General features: G+C 38.0%; 2 protein-coding genes across 3 annotated transcripts; one reads left to right on the plus strand and one right to left on the minus strand.

Annotated features, from left to right (window-relative positions):
• Positions 1 to 259: 259 nt before the first annotated feature.
• LOC121235859 lies at positions 260 to 3,827 on the minus strand. 2 transcript variants are annotated; one of them, XM_041132286.1, is made up of 4 exons: positions 2,878 to 3,827; positions 2,621 to 2,692; positions 2,320 to 2,369; positions 260 to 533 (listed from the first exon to the last, which is right to left on the minus strand). In XM_041132286.1, the coding sequence occupies exons 1-3, from the start codon at positions 3,538 to 3,540 to the stop codon at positions 2,364 to 2,366; spliced, it is 741 nt and encodes a 246-aa protein (XP_040988220.1). In that variant the 5' UTR covers positions 3,541 to 3,827; the 3' UTR covers positions 260 to 533; positions 2,320 to 2,363. The 2 variants fall into 2 exon arrangements, with proteins under 2 accessions (XP_040988220.1, XP_040988219.1); XM_041132285.1 differs by lacking the exon at positions 260 to 533 and adding an exon at positions 1,743 to 1,963.
• Positions 3,828 to 12,285: 8,458 nt separating this feature from the next.
• LOC121235436 lies at positions 12,286 to 12,788 on the plus strand. The gene is made up of 2 exons (XM_041131781.1): positions 12,286 to 12,418; positions 12,505 to 12,788. The coding sequence occupies exons 1-2, from the start codon at positions 12,286 to 12,288 to the stop codon at positions 12,786 to 12,788; spliced, it is 417 nt and encodes a 138-aa protein (XP_040987715.1).
• Positions 12,789 to 14,571: the final 1,783 nt, after the last annotated feature.

Consider the following 14,571-nt stretch of genomic DNA (forward strand, 5'->3'; position numbering starts at 1 on the left):
GCATTCTTTTTCCCTTGGTCATCATTAGGTTCCACAACAACCATATCAAACAGAGAGAGTAAGAGAGTCATAAAATCATACAAGATTTCTATCATTGCAGGGATAACAGGATGGTCTACTTGTAATATATATGTATAAATAGCCACCTAATAAAATAACTAGATTGCTATTTTATATGCCTCTTGAGCATCATAAACCCTTTTAACAGGCACAACTACATACACGGGGAGAGAGAGAGAGAGAGAGAGAGAGATTGACCTAAGAAGGAATAATCCAATTGTATTTATTGGCTTGGTGCCAGGGAAAAAATAGGCACCAAGTACAAAAGGGGCTAAGCTGCCGTTTTTAGTATGTACTGAAATTTAAGGCAAAAACAGAGTACATGAACGAGATTGATACCCCAAACAAGGCTAATCTCTCTTGTTCACCCTCACAAACACATGCACACCAGCATTTGCCTACTATAGGATTAGGCTCCACGGCCTCCCTCCAGGTGACAAAAATTAATCAAATTACATCAAATCATAACATACCTGCAAAATGTGACATAATATTGGTTGCCACTTTCATTAGCAAAGTGAAATAAGATATTACTTTATTATTTATTACAAACTCGAAAAATTCCCTGCCACTTTCTTCATCCCTAAAAATACTTTGTTATTCAGACAAAATTGGTATATGATAAAAGAGGAAATGTAAAAAGATCATAAATTTGATTCTGCGATAAAGGAATGGGATTGGGATGAGCTGTAGACCCTGACATTCTGGATTTGATTCTGCAATAAGAGCTCCTTCGAATTAATGGTGGAGCCATGTATTTGGGTTTTACTCCTTTGGGGGGGGGATGGCATGGATATTCTGACTTGAGATAGCTAAGAAAGTAGGTAGAGATACAATAGTTAGCAATTGAAAGACGTCCACACCTCTCCCTTCTTAAACAAGTGAGCCAAGAAGGAAACTAATGAAAGCGGAGTCCATGTTGACAAGGCATCTTAAACTCAAGTCTCACATTTCATCGCCATACACTCGCAGCAGCTAGCTGGCATCTTGAGAGTAAAATTATAATCGTGAAAAAGAAGCATGTACACAAGTTTTAGGGGCTTCAATGGTAAAATACTAAGATATGGACTGATACACAATGTTAGGCATGAATATACTTCACACTTTTGTTAATTAACTGCATTACTGAGATACCCAAGAAATCCTAATCATGAAGTAGCACTTCTAGACTCTTCGAATCTATTCAATATGCCTAGAAGGTTTATCAGAACCACAACTGCATGGTGCCTTCCACATGATGATATAGATAAGAAAAAAAAAATTAAAAATGTGTACAAATTATAAGAATCTGCCAACATCCTAAAACATCAGAATTTTCAAAAACCAATATGTCAAAAATGCTTATCCTGTCAATCATTCTAAAATATCAGCATGTTTAGAGTTGCTATCAACCAATATTAGGCATTGTATATGGTTACCAAGTAAAAATGAACCCCAAGGGGTTGGCCCAAGTGGTGACAGTCTTGATCTTGATCTTGGGGTATCACTCCCTTCAAAGTCCAAGATTCAACACTTCATAAGTGCAAACAATTCTTTGGGGCCACACCCCTGGTGAAAAGCCAGCGATTTAACCAGTTCCGTGTATGAAAACTTTTGAGGGGGCGGTGCACGGGACCGGGGTGTACTCTGCAAGGGTAGGTCCGAAGAGCCCTGCCTTGGAGAGGTTCTCCGACATTAAAATAAAAAAGAAGAAGTTTTTTTAAGCACCAATTCAGAACGAAACATAGAAAATGGGCAGCAGTCAACATATAAACATTTGAACCGCATCAGGGGGTTCCTCTTCATGAAGCTCTTCGAGCCAAGGAAGCAGGAAATGCCCCCACAAATAAATCTTGCATTGAATAATGGTTTTGCAAAATAACTAGAAGCTTGATACCCTACCCCCACGTTGATGTAGGGAAGCCTGTAAAACATTGTAAATAAATCAATTAATCAGAACTCTTTCAAACTAGACACAACTTGCCCAAAGTCACAAAACCGTATACAGGCACACACAAATATTCATTCCACTATATTTTCATGTTTACATCTTCAAACTACTGACTACATGTAAATGACACTTAACTATACCTCTAGAAATATACTCCAAATGCGCAACATAAAATGAAAAAAGAAATAAAGGACAGAGAAATTAATCCCTCTTCTTCTTTTTTTCTTTTTTATTTTCTTCCTTCCATTGATAACTTGATTTCCTCTTTTTAACAAAATGCATTTTACCTCCAATTGAAGACTCAATTTTGCAGAAGCAACGTCTGTAACCTTTCAAGATTTCACAAAATCATGATTTTTTGTGGTCGTGTCTCCTACCTCTGCAGAGCCCGTCAAGAAAGTATTAGTCTCCCCTCCGAAACAATTAAGTATAAAATTACCATGAATTTCAGAAAAATAAAAAATAATACTAGGAAACTTGCCGAACAGATTGAAGTGAAAACTTTCACGGATAGGCATGCCGACAGAATCTAGACCTTTGTATCAGAAATTAATCTAAGCATAAGCAGAGCATATCTAACTCTGCAATGAGAGAGAGAGAGAGAGAGAGAGAGAGAGAGAGAGAGAGAACCTTTGCGGGAGCTTCGGCCACCCGATACGAATCAGCCGTCGTCCCCACCAACCACAACCCGGGAAAAACATTCTGAAACCAAAAAAACAAAAAAAAAAAAAGGAAATAATCTTTCAGCCACCATAACAGAATTTAAGCGCATCGAAAACAATCAAACAGCAAAACAAATATATGTATACACATATATACATAAGCATATATATATGTGTATATGGAGAGAGAGAGAGAGAGAGAGAGAGAGAGAGAGAGAGTTATACGTCGATCTGCTTCTGGATATTCCTGGACCGCTTCCTGGGCCGGCGAGAGGGCCTGGACCCAGTCATGACAAAAATGTCCTCCTCGATCTCCTCCTTGGACAACGCGATCCAGAACTTCCTTTTCTCCTTCTTCTCCGCGCAGTGCGACTCCGCCGCTATCCCCCGAAGCCGCAGCGACTTCGGCTGCGCGTTTTCGCTCTTATGCTGCGGAGCGGCAGGAATCGCAAGCACCGCACTAGCGGTATTCTCCGTAAGAATCTCAATCATTGTGCCCCTCTGTACGGTCTTCCTCGGCCTCAAGTTCCACGGCTTCTGCGCCGCTTCCTCGGCCTCGGCTTCCTCTCCCTCCTCCTCCTCCTCGGCGGGTTGCAGCATCCTATGTCCGGCGTCATCTGCTTCCACGCCGCTCTCTCCTTGCCCCGGCTGCTTCTGAGGCCTGTCGGCATGGTAGCAAGGAAAGAATCCGAATCGGTTGCGCGATGAACGGGATCCGAGGCGAGCGGGCGGGTCGGAGTCGTGTTGGTCGGAGTCTGGTTCGGAGGAAACCGGTGAGACGGTTCGGCGGCAGCGAGTGGCGGTGTTGGTGTGGCTCTTGCCTCCCCATTTTAAGAAAGGGAGGGAGAAGTTGTGCAGTGGCTGAGACTTCACCGGTGCCGTAGCCATTGCACATAAACAAAAATAACCTTCCAATATATATAAAAGAAAAATGGAATATGTAACTCCCCAGCGTGCCTCTCTGCGTAGCTTTGCTCCAAAACATAAAACCCACAACCAGAATTTGAAGGTTTCTAGAGGAAAAGGAAGAGAAAACCCGGAGGACGTAGAGAGAAAGAGCGGAGCGGAGAGAAGTTGAGGATATGTGTAGCTGAAGCCATTACTTTCATATACGAAGGGGGAGGAGGAGTTGGGGTTGTATTGACTATTCCTACCTCTCGTTTTGCAGTCTGCCCCAGCTTTCTTCGTGTATTTTCATTGTTGTCCTTTTACCGTTGCTGACCGTAAAACAAAACACGGAACCCCGTAAGAACAGTTAGTACCCATTTGGAACGAAAGATTATAGCAATTCATCTCATATTATTTTATTATTATAATTTTTTAAAATTTTTATATAAAATATAATAAATAATTTAATTTTTTCAAATTTTAAAATAAAAATAATATTCTAATAATATTTTATTTAAATTTTTATTTTTATTTAAAATTATATTATCGTATCTTACTATTTAAATGGAGGCTTAGTTTTATATCCAAAGAAAAAATTACCGGACTCTTTGTGATACGAATGAAAATAATTATAGTAATTAAATAATAGGGCGAATTTTGCTAAATGTAAGTAATTGTGTCCGAAAATAATTATAATTTTTTTTAAATGAAACTATCATCATTTATTCATCATAGAAATTTATATCTTTGACTAGATATATTCTAAGATGTCTTATATTAAACATGACATTATAAACTTAAATAATATATTTAGAGTTCTACCAGTACATTATTTCTTTTTGTGATTGGTCTGGTCTTCACTATTGCTGATACTCTCTACAAATAAATGTCGAAAAGATAACACTCTCTGCCTAAACAGAGACTCAACCTAACCGTTCATAGAAAAAGATGACTCAACCTCTACAAACAAACGTTCGAAACAAATTCTTTTTTTATTTTAATTAACAATAAGGAAACCAAAAAAAAAAAAAAAATTAGAAAGAAGTAAAAAATGACAGATTACAGTTTGAACAAACTTTGGTAGACTTCAAAATCTGTGACGGCCCGTGAAGGTAAAACACTTGTCTTTTTTCAGTCACAAAGGTCAAATCTGAAAGGTCTGATGGTGGTGAATCCGGTGATCTGACGTGTGTGATGGGAAGAGCTGCCAGAAGAGGTAGCGTGTGAGGACCACATGCAGATGTGGGCAACGCGTGAGAAACATGCTCGATGATTTTTGCAAAATTGTCACTTCCATTCTAACGATTCTCGGCCTGCGAATCTGCTTGTGTCGTACGTGTCTTTCAAAAATTGTCAGAAAGCTATAGATCTGTATTTTTTGACTTTGAAGAAAGTAAAATAAAACTAAGTAAAAGAAATTTTGATAGACAAGATGGGTGAATGAAAATCCTGCTTCTCCTCACCCTCTGGCAAAAATCAAATCTAGAACCCTTAATTGTTTTACGAGAATAGAGGGAGGCGCCTAGATTAAAAAAACTTTCATGTTCGAAAATAATTATCATTAGCGCTATAATTAATTCAAGTCAAATTGATTTTTTGAGTTATCCAGTCGAATTTAATTCAAATAATTTGAGTTTGAGCTCAAGCTAAGGGCTTACTGAGTAGAACCAAATTAGAGTTTGTCGAACTCGAGCTCGAGCCATGTTTTTTTATCTATGCTTTTTAACGAACTGTAGCCGACTCAGTATTACTCATACTCTTTTAAATATTTTTTATTTATTTTTAAATGAATTAAATAATTAAAAATATAAAATTTTAAAAAAATTATTAAGTTTAATGAAGCTTTACAAGTAATATATAAACCCGATTTTCAATTATAAGACTATAAAAGTTTTATGAATACATTTTTCTTATATAGTTTCTACATTGTAGTATATGAAATTATTAGGTCCTACATACTAACTATTATACATATTATAAAACAGCTACTATAACTTAATTACTTAATTAACTAATGTATAACTATGAACTATATTCGATAGATTGGTATTAATGACTAGACGTAAGTAACTCGGTTATATGTTATATATTTAATTAGAAATGCTTTTAGATTTATATTAAATTTAAAAACATTTCGAAGCATATTTATATATGTATAAGAATATTAATATATAGGAATAAATTATACATAAATATATTCAACAATGTATGGAGGAGCCCTAAACGAATCAAGCTAACGAGCTAAGTCAAGCATAAATGAGCAGACCTTAACAAGCATTAGTCGAGTCGAGTCAAGTTTAGTCGATAATGTGTCATTTACTAATCGAATAGGTTTTTGTTTTCATGTATAAGTTTTTTTTCACAAGTCAAGTCCGGTTCGAATCTAATCGAGTGACTATCGGGCGAACAATCATACAGAGCAATTCATTTACAACCCGACTAATAACAAAATTAAAATAAAAATATTTTTTTTTACTAACTGATTTAATAAGTTTTACAGACATGTCAATAAGTAAATTTGTACTTGCTAATAGAACGGTTCAATCAATTATTTCTTTTTACTCGGAATAAGTACTTATGTGTTTGTGCGTGCTTGTTATTGTTCTCATACTAGAAATGGCCCAACAAAAGTTTTATCTTTGGAGAAAGAAATAGCTTCAAGATAATTGTTATTTTTTAAATATTTTTCATAACATATATTGTAGTACTATATATAACAAAGAAAAATAGAAAAATATTGAAGGAAAGTTTAACAAGAACAAAGATTACTCATTATCAATTAAGGGTTATTTTAAATTTTTTAAAAACAAGATTAGTTTTTTAAAAAAATAAAATATACCAAAACTTTTGATTTTTTTCAAGTCTAAAAACTTTGAGTTTTTTTTTTTTTTTTTTTGGAATTTTGGGTGGGCAGTCCACCGCATATATGACTAAAACCTGCATTTCCAATGCATACCAATGATGCGAGAAACATGACTAAAAAGAAAACATTCGAAATCAATTAATTCGACTGAATTTAACTAAAAATTGAACCGGCTTCACCTCATTAAACGGTTCCACTACAACAAATAATAATAATAATTAGATATTAATATATTTTCTTTTAAAGAAGATAGTGTATACAGTTTTATTAAGTGTAAGTTTTGCACATTTATTTAAAAAAAAAATTATAAGTTTGATACCCTATAACAATAGGATGATGCTAGGTTGCCTTCTATACGTGCTCTCTAATATATATATATATATATATATATATATATATATATATATATATATATATATATACACACATAATTTACTAATAATAATTTTAAAAATATTTTAAGAAAAGAAAAAGAAAAAATACACTAAAAAAACTTTTATTAGAGAACGAATTTAAAGGATACCGAAGCATTTTCCATAACAATATTCAACTTATAGTTTTCGGAATAAAATAAACTGCTAAAAGTGGCAGTGCTGGAAGTGAAATATTTGGTTTTTCCCAGTGCCTTCCCTTTCTCTGGGAGAAAGCATGAGGTTCCAGTGCCTTTGTTGTTTAACAAAGGTTTAAGTCTCACTTTGGTGAGTTGGTTTTTCCTTCTGGATTGCTAGTAGTGTATTTGGGTAGTAGGACGCGACGGAGGCGGAGGACTAGGCATAACGTTGGGAAAGGCTACATCTTTCTAAAGAAGAAAGTGCATGCTTCCATGTCCAGCAGAAGAACTCCAACGGAGATGGAAAAAAAGGAAAATATTGTATTGTTGGGAAGGCTATGACAGAGAAGGGAGTGAATAGTGAAGGATTCAGAATTACAATGTCTCAAATATGGAGGTTGGATGGGTGGGTGACCTTTAAGGAGCTTGGTGATCAATGCTTCTTGATCGAGTTTCAGAATATAGAAGACAAAGAAAAGGTGCTGAGTGGTCGCCCATGGTTTTTTGACAAATACCTCCTCACCATGATGGAGGTGGATGAGAAGGAATCCATAGATGGGTTGAAGTTCTGCTTTGAGCCTTTCTGGATACAACTCCACTATCTTCCACTATCAGTCATGACAGAAGGTTTCGTGAGCAGTTTGCAGAGGCTATAGGCCTGGTCATTAGAGTAGACGCAGAGGCAGATGGATGTGCGTGGGGAAGATGCCTTAGAGTACAGTGGACCTCAACAAACCTTTACTACAAGGGAAATGGTTAAGGCTGGATGACAAACAACACTGGATCTCATTTAAATACGAGAGGCTGCAAAATTTTTGTTTTCAGTGTGGAGTTCTTAATCACAAAGGCAAAGGTTGCTCAATATCTTGTAATGCTGAGCAAGGAGATACATTGCCCCATCTCAGTTTGGTCCATGGCTTCGAGGACAGCCCAGGAATACAAACATCTTGGATAGGCATAGATACGATGGATTAAAGGGCGGAAACAACCAACAGACGGGTCATCAAGGGGGAGAGGGCACTATGGTCCAAGATTTGTTAGTGCAACGTACATCAGAAGTCTACTCGAAAAAGGTGGCAGAGAAAAAGGAGAAGGTGTCAGCCGAAAAAAAGGAAGGAGGGTCTCAGGCAGGCACAAATCAGTAACCAACGGAAGGAAAAGCATTAGTAAGAGCTGATAAGGAACCATGCATCGGGAACATGGCTAGAAGCTAGGGTGTAAGTCAACTCTCTGACCAGGCAAAGGTTACTTGTGGATAGGAGGATGTTAGGTACTTAGAACCTGGTGGCCCTCAAGAGATCCAAGGTCCTCACGTGGGGGAGGATTTTGCAACTAACCTAATGTCGGGGACATATAGCCCTCATGATCCTATTAGGGGAGTAGGTTTCGAAAGGGAAACAAAGGAACTATCTAATAATGGCAACATGGTTGCTCCAACTGTTGGGGCATGTGAAGATATTATCATGACAAGGGCAAAGGTTGAGGGTCTGAGGACTTTGAGGAAATGGAAAAGGAAAGCTAGGGAGAATGAGACTAATACAAGAGGCAAAAGTAACTCAATTCTAGCTGACAGCTCTAAGTGCAATGCGAGGAACATGTATGTGAGGGGGTGTAAAAGAAGTTCAACTTTACAGGAATCTGGTTCAAAAAAGACAAAGAGATGCCATAATACCACAGAAATCTCCATGGCTAAGGCAGAGGCTGGCTTCCAGCCCTGCCATGATCAATGAGCATCTTAGTGTGGAACTGTCGAGGGCTTGGGAACCCTCGGACAGTTAAAGTCCTTAGGAATTTGACTAAGGAAAAGTACCCCAATTTAGTTTTCCTAGTAGAAACTAAATGCAGAAGAAATAAAATGGAGGCAGTTAGGAGGTGTTTGCAAATGGATGGATGTTTTACAGTGGATTGTATGGGACTTAGTGGGGGTATTGCTCTCCTCTGGAAAGATGATTGGAGTGTTAAAATCATTAATTATACTAAATGGCACGTTAGTGCTCTGAACTAGGAAAAAGGAGATGGACCAACTTGGCAATTCACGGGATTCTATGCACACCCTGACACAGGGAAGAGAGGCAGTAGCTGGCAATTGCTTAAGATGCTCAAACTCACCAACTCTATAGCATGGTTATGCACTGGGGACTTTAATGAGATTCTTCATCAGAGTGACAAGATTGGTGGAGCCAGTAGACCATATAAACAGATTGAGGATTTTAGACAAGCTGTGGAATGCTGTGGTCTCAATGATATACATTCATATGGGCAAAGGTTTACTTGGTCGAATAACAGAAGTGGTAATGACTTTACTAAAGAAAAAATTGACAGAGTTTTTGGAAATAAAGAATGGAATGAACTATATAGTCATGGTGTCTGTAATGTACTTCCTGCAATTAGATCTGATCACTCCCCCTTGTCAATTAGTTTACACAACACTACTCATGGGAGGAAGAAAAGAAGTTGGTGTTTTAGATATGAGATGGCTTGGGAATTATAGGAAGAATGTCAGAAGGTGGTGAGTGAGGCTTGGCAAAATGCTGGTATAACAGATTGTCAGGCTAAATCCTTAAGGACACAGCTTGAACTATGCCAAAAGGGTCTCTTGACCTGGAGGCAAACCCTTAAGCAACAAGAGGATCAGCTCATAAAAAATGGGACACAAATTATTGGGCACCTTCAGAATTCTGGTACAGGTGAGCATTTGGCAGCTATGAAACAAATTCAAGAGGAGGTGGTATTTGCCATTACAGAAAATGATATCAAGTGGAAGCAAAGGGCAAAGCAACACTGGCTTAAGCATGGGGATAGAAACACTCAGTTTTTTCACATGCAAGCAAGCTAGAGGAAGAAGATCAATGCAGTCAAAAGCATAGAGGATCCTCAAGGAAGGTGTGTCACTGACCAGTCAGATATTGGAGAGGTATTCACAAGTTTTTTCTCCTCTCTATTCACTACATCCCAACCTTTATCTATTGATCATTGTCTGCATGCAATGGACACCAAATTAGACATGGAGATGAAGGCTTGGCTCTCAAATCCCTTCACTAGGGAAGATATCACTGCCGCTGTTTTTCAAATGAATCCCTTGGGGTCGCCAGGCCCTGATGGGTTCCCTGCCCAATTCTATCAAAAAGGAGGTAATGAGTGATCAAGTTTGCAACTTTGCTATTAAATTTCTCAATCATGGTGGCTCTCTCAATGAGGTTAATGACACTTTTATTACTCTTATACCCAAAGTTCAAAGCCCCAAAAGAGTAGTGGATTATAGACCTATAAGTCTCTGTAATGTTTTATACAAGGTGGTGTCTAAAACCATGGCAAATAGACTGAAACATATACTGCCTCAGATCATTGCCACCAATCAGAGTGCCTTTGTACCTGGAAGGCTCATATCTGATAACACCCTCGTAGCCTATGAGGTTCTCCACTCTATGAACTCTAGAATGAAAGGGAAGAAAGGCTTCATGGCTCTAAAATTGGACATAAGTAAGGCCTATGACAGAGTAGAGTGGAAATTCATTGAACCCATCATGATCAAAATGGACTTTCCTGCACATTGGATCCACATCATACAAGCTTGCCTCACTTCTGTTTCTTATTCAATACTTGTTAATGGAGAACCTCAGAATAAGTTTGTACCTTAAAGAGCCCTAAGACAAGGAGATCCCTTATCTCCCTATTTATTTATCCTATGTGCAGAAGCCCTCTCTTCTCTCCTAAGACATGATGAGGCATGTGGCAGTTTAACTCCTGTGGCTATTGGTAGAGGTCCAGTTGAAGTAAACCACCTCTACTTTGCTGATGATAGACTTTTGTTCTGCCAAGCTAAGTATGAGGAAATTAAGTGTGTTCTTAATATTCTTGAGCTATATGAGAGAGGATCAGGACAGGTTTTAAACAAGGACAAGTCTGCCATTTATTTTAGTAAGAACATTGCCTTGATGACTCAACAGCAGATCTTGCAACTAACAGGTGTCCAATCCACCTCTAGTTTTGAGAAATACCTGGCTTACCTACTTTGGTGGGTAGAAAGAAGATAGCCTCCTTCCACTCTTTAATTGATAGAACCTAGTCTCGGGTTACTAATTGGAGGACCAAATTTCTCTCTGCAGCCGGAAATGAGATATTGCTCAAAGCTGTACTGCAAGCTATTCCCACCTATGCAATGGGGATGTTCCTTATACCAGCCTCTATAACAAGGAAATTGAACCAGATACTAAGGAAGTTTTGGTGGGGATTCAATGAAGACTCTTCAAAAATTCAGTGGGTTAACTGGGAGCATCTTAGTGGCAAGAAGGATATGGGAGGGCTTGGATTTCATGATCTGAGATGATTTAATCTTGCCTTACTCTCCAAACAGGGATGGAGGATCCTTCAAAACCCTACATCCCTAGTGGCACAAATTCTAAAGCAAAAGTACTTCAACCAAGGAAATTTACTTGAAGCAAAATTGGGAATTGGGCCTTCATTTGCATGGAGAGGAATACATGCTGGCTTAACTTTGTTAAAAAAAGACCTCATTTGGAGGGTTGGAAATGGACAGAAGATTAAAATCTGGCAAGATAGATGGATACCCTCTTTACCTGCACAAAAGATATTGACTCCTCGAGATGTTGACTGCTGGTGTGATAAAGTCAGTGACATCATTGATCCTCAACAGAAGATATGGCAGGAATCTCTCTTATCTGAACTATCTACTCATCAGAAAATAGAGGGCATAAAAGTAATTCCCATCAGCTTAGGAGGAAGAGAAGACAAACTTACTTGACAATTTACTCCTAATGGCAGCTACACAGTTAAAAGTGGTTACTATCTTGGCAAAGAATTGGAAAGAGAGCAAGTAGGAGAAACTTCAGGTAGAGTAAAGGACTGCCAAGTGTGGAGGTCCATTTGGAAACTCAAGGTACCTCCTGCTACCAAAATGTTTATTTGGAGGGCTTGCAGTGAAGTCCTACCCACCATGGCTAATCTGAAAAGAAGAAAGGTGGTAAAGGATAGTATCTGTTTAATATGTAAGAGGGAACATGAGACTTCTGGCCATGCTTTATGGGGATGCAGTGGTGCTCAAGATGTTTGGTGTCAAGGTCCAAAGAAAGTGCAAAAGTTTTCTTATCACAGTGACTTGATCTTTAATATCTGGGCAGAACTGATTGGCAAGCTTAAACCAGGGGAGTTAAATGAGGTTGTTGTTACAATGAGAATTATATGGGCGAGAAGAAATGATGTCTTACATGGAAAAGCTTTTAAACACCCTAAAGAAGTCAGTGCCTAGGCCAGGACAGAACTGTCTCTACATAACGAGGCTCTCCAGAAGGAAGTTGGTGCTATCTCTGAGAATATGGCAAGGGTTCACAGATGGACAAAGCCTGCAGTAGGAAGTCTAAAAGTGAATTGGGATGCAGCTGTGCAAACGAGGATAGGGAGGATTGGCATTGGGGTACTTATCAGAGATCATCAAGGTCTTGTGATAGGTGCCCTTCGTGCTAACAGGACCTCGAGGGGCAGTGTTTTTGATGCTGAAGCATATGAGCTACTTTTAGCATGTGTTTTTTGCAAGGAAATTGGTGTAAGGCACTTCTGTTTGGAGGGGATTCAAAACAGGTAGTGGACCAAATGAACCAAGATAGTCCTAACTGGAGCATAGGTGGATGCCTCATATCAGATGCCAAAACTGTTCTAAACTCAGCGGTTGTTTGGTCAATTTCACATGTATACCGGGAGGCTAACATGGTAGCTCACAGGCTTGCACAAGCGGCATTCGAGTGCATTGAAGATATGTATGATATCGAGATATGCCCCTATTGTATTCTTTATGTGGTTACTAAGGAAATGAGTCAATGATCCTATATATTTTCCTTTGTAATACTGGTTATCATGTTTTTGATTGGAGTTGATTAATGAGATCAGTTTCTTATCAAAAAAAAAAGTGGCAGTGCTGAGGAAAGCGTGGCGCAAGTGTGGATGTGGAATCGGAGGTATCATTGTTTAGAACCCCACCCACTGTCAGATGTACAAACAAAAAAAAATTTCCAATTTAGTAGTATTCTCTGTATAATTATTTTTCTCACTATTTTTTCTTTTCCTTCATCACAAGTCCCAAACCTGCATTTCCAGATATGAGTTAATTAATTTTTTTTATATATAAATATTAATACCAACATGGTCAAACATTTTTTTGTATAAAAAATAATAATATTTTTTTTCCTAATAATTTAAATTCTATGTATGGATAGTTTTTTTATGAGTTCTCTATTGCATTTCTTTATTAAAAAAATTGTATTTCATTTATAAGAAACATTCTATTTCTAATATTCTAGGCCGATGACCTACCAGCAAAATGCTATGATTAATTATTTATATTATATTTTTAATATTCTCTCATACATGAAAGAACTTAGGTATTTCTATTTGTTAAGGGAGATCACATGGCAAGTAAAAGACCACCACATATTGCAGGAATACGCAACAACATCACTACATGCATCACAATAGAGAACAAAGATGCACAACAGAGGAAAAACGAATTATCTAGAATTCAGAATAATATTTTGGAAGGACAGGTGTCAAAAAATCCAAGAAAAGTAGAAAATTAGTTACTGTAAATATTGTCTATATATATGGATGTAAAAAGAGTTCAAACAAGTAATGAAAACAATACATCAAGAATGAAAGTTCCTTCACACATTCTGTCAAGTATCTGATATGCATACTGAGAATTAAGCTCATTATGGTATCTAGAGCCTACTGACCTGCGTCCCCTTTCTTTTTTCTTGTTTTTACAACATAGCCAAATGGCATCCTCAGATTCTTCACCTATCTCCACAACCCAAAACCCATCCTCCATTAATCCTTATATCTTCAACTATGCGAATCATTTTGTAACTATTAAACTGACCATAGAAAACTTTCTTCTATGGAAAGTTCAGATGGTTCCCTTTTCAAATGGAAATCAAATATTTGGTCATGTGGATGGCTCTTCTCCAATGCCATCTCCCATGACCGATAATCTCCCTAATCCTGAGTATAAGCAGTGAGTGTTAGTGGATCAACGCATCCTCTTTGCAATCAACTCTTCTCTGTCTGAACAAGTCTTAGCTCAGGTCCTCGAGTGCTCCACTTTGAAAGAAGTTTGGACTACACTGCACTCTTTGTTTGCTGCTCAATCATCTGCACACACAATGTAGACCCATTATTAGTTAGCAATCTTGAAAAAGGGCCCTGAATCTATTACAAAGTATTATCATAAAGCAAAAGTTTTAGGTGCTTCCTTAGGAGCTACAGGTCAGCCTTTAGCACCATTTGAGTTTTTGGTCTATCTCCTTGCCATATTAGGAACTGAGTATGATGCTTTAGTCACTTCTCTAACTCCACATGCCGAACCTCTCTCCCATCAGATTTATAGCTTCCTGCTAAATCAAGAGTCTAGGCTTGCTCATCAACATCAAACACTTCTCAATGGCTCCTCATTATCTGCTAATGTCGCCACAACAAAATCACCTGGTTCCAGTCAATCTTTTTCTCGTGGCCAAGAGTCCAGAGGCTCTTGTGGTCGGCATTGGGGAGGCAGTTTTCCATCCTCCTTTTCTCCACAACGACCAGACTCTCGCCCACTTTGTCAAGTGTG

The sequence above is a fragment of the Juglans microcarpa x Juglans regia genome, chromosome 6D (genome assembly GCF_004785595.1).
Source record: "Juglans microcarpa x Juglans regia isolate MS1-56 chromosome 6D, Jm3101_v1.0, whole genome shotgun sequence".
Classification (NCBI taxonomy): domain Eukaryota; kingdom Viridiplantae; phylum Streptophyta; class Magnoliopsida; order Fagales; family Juglandaceae; genus Juglans; species Juglans microcarpa x Juglans regia.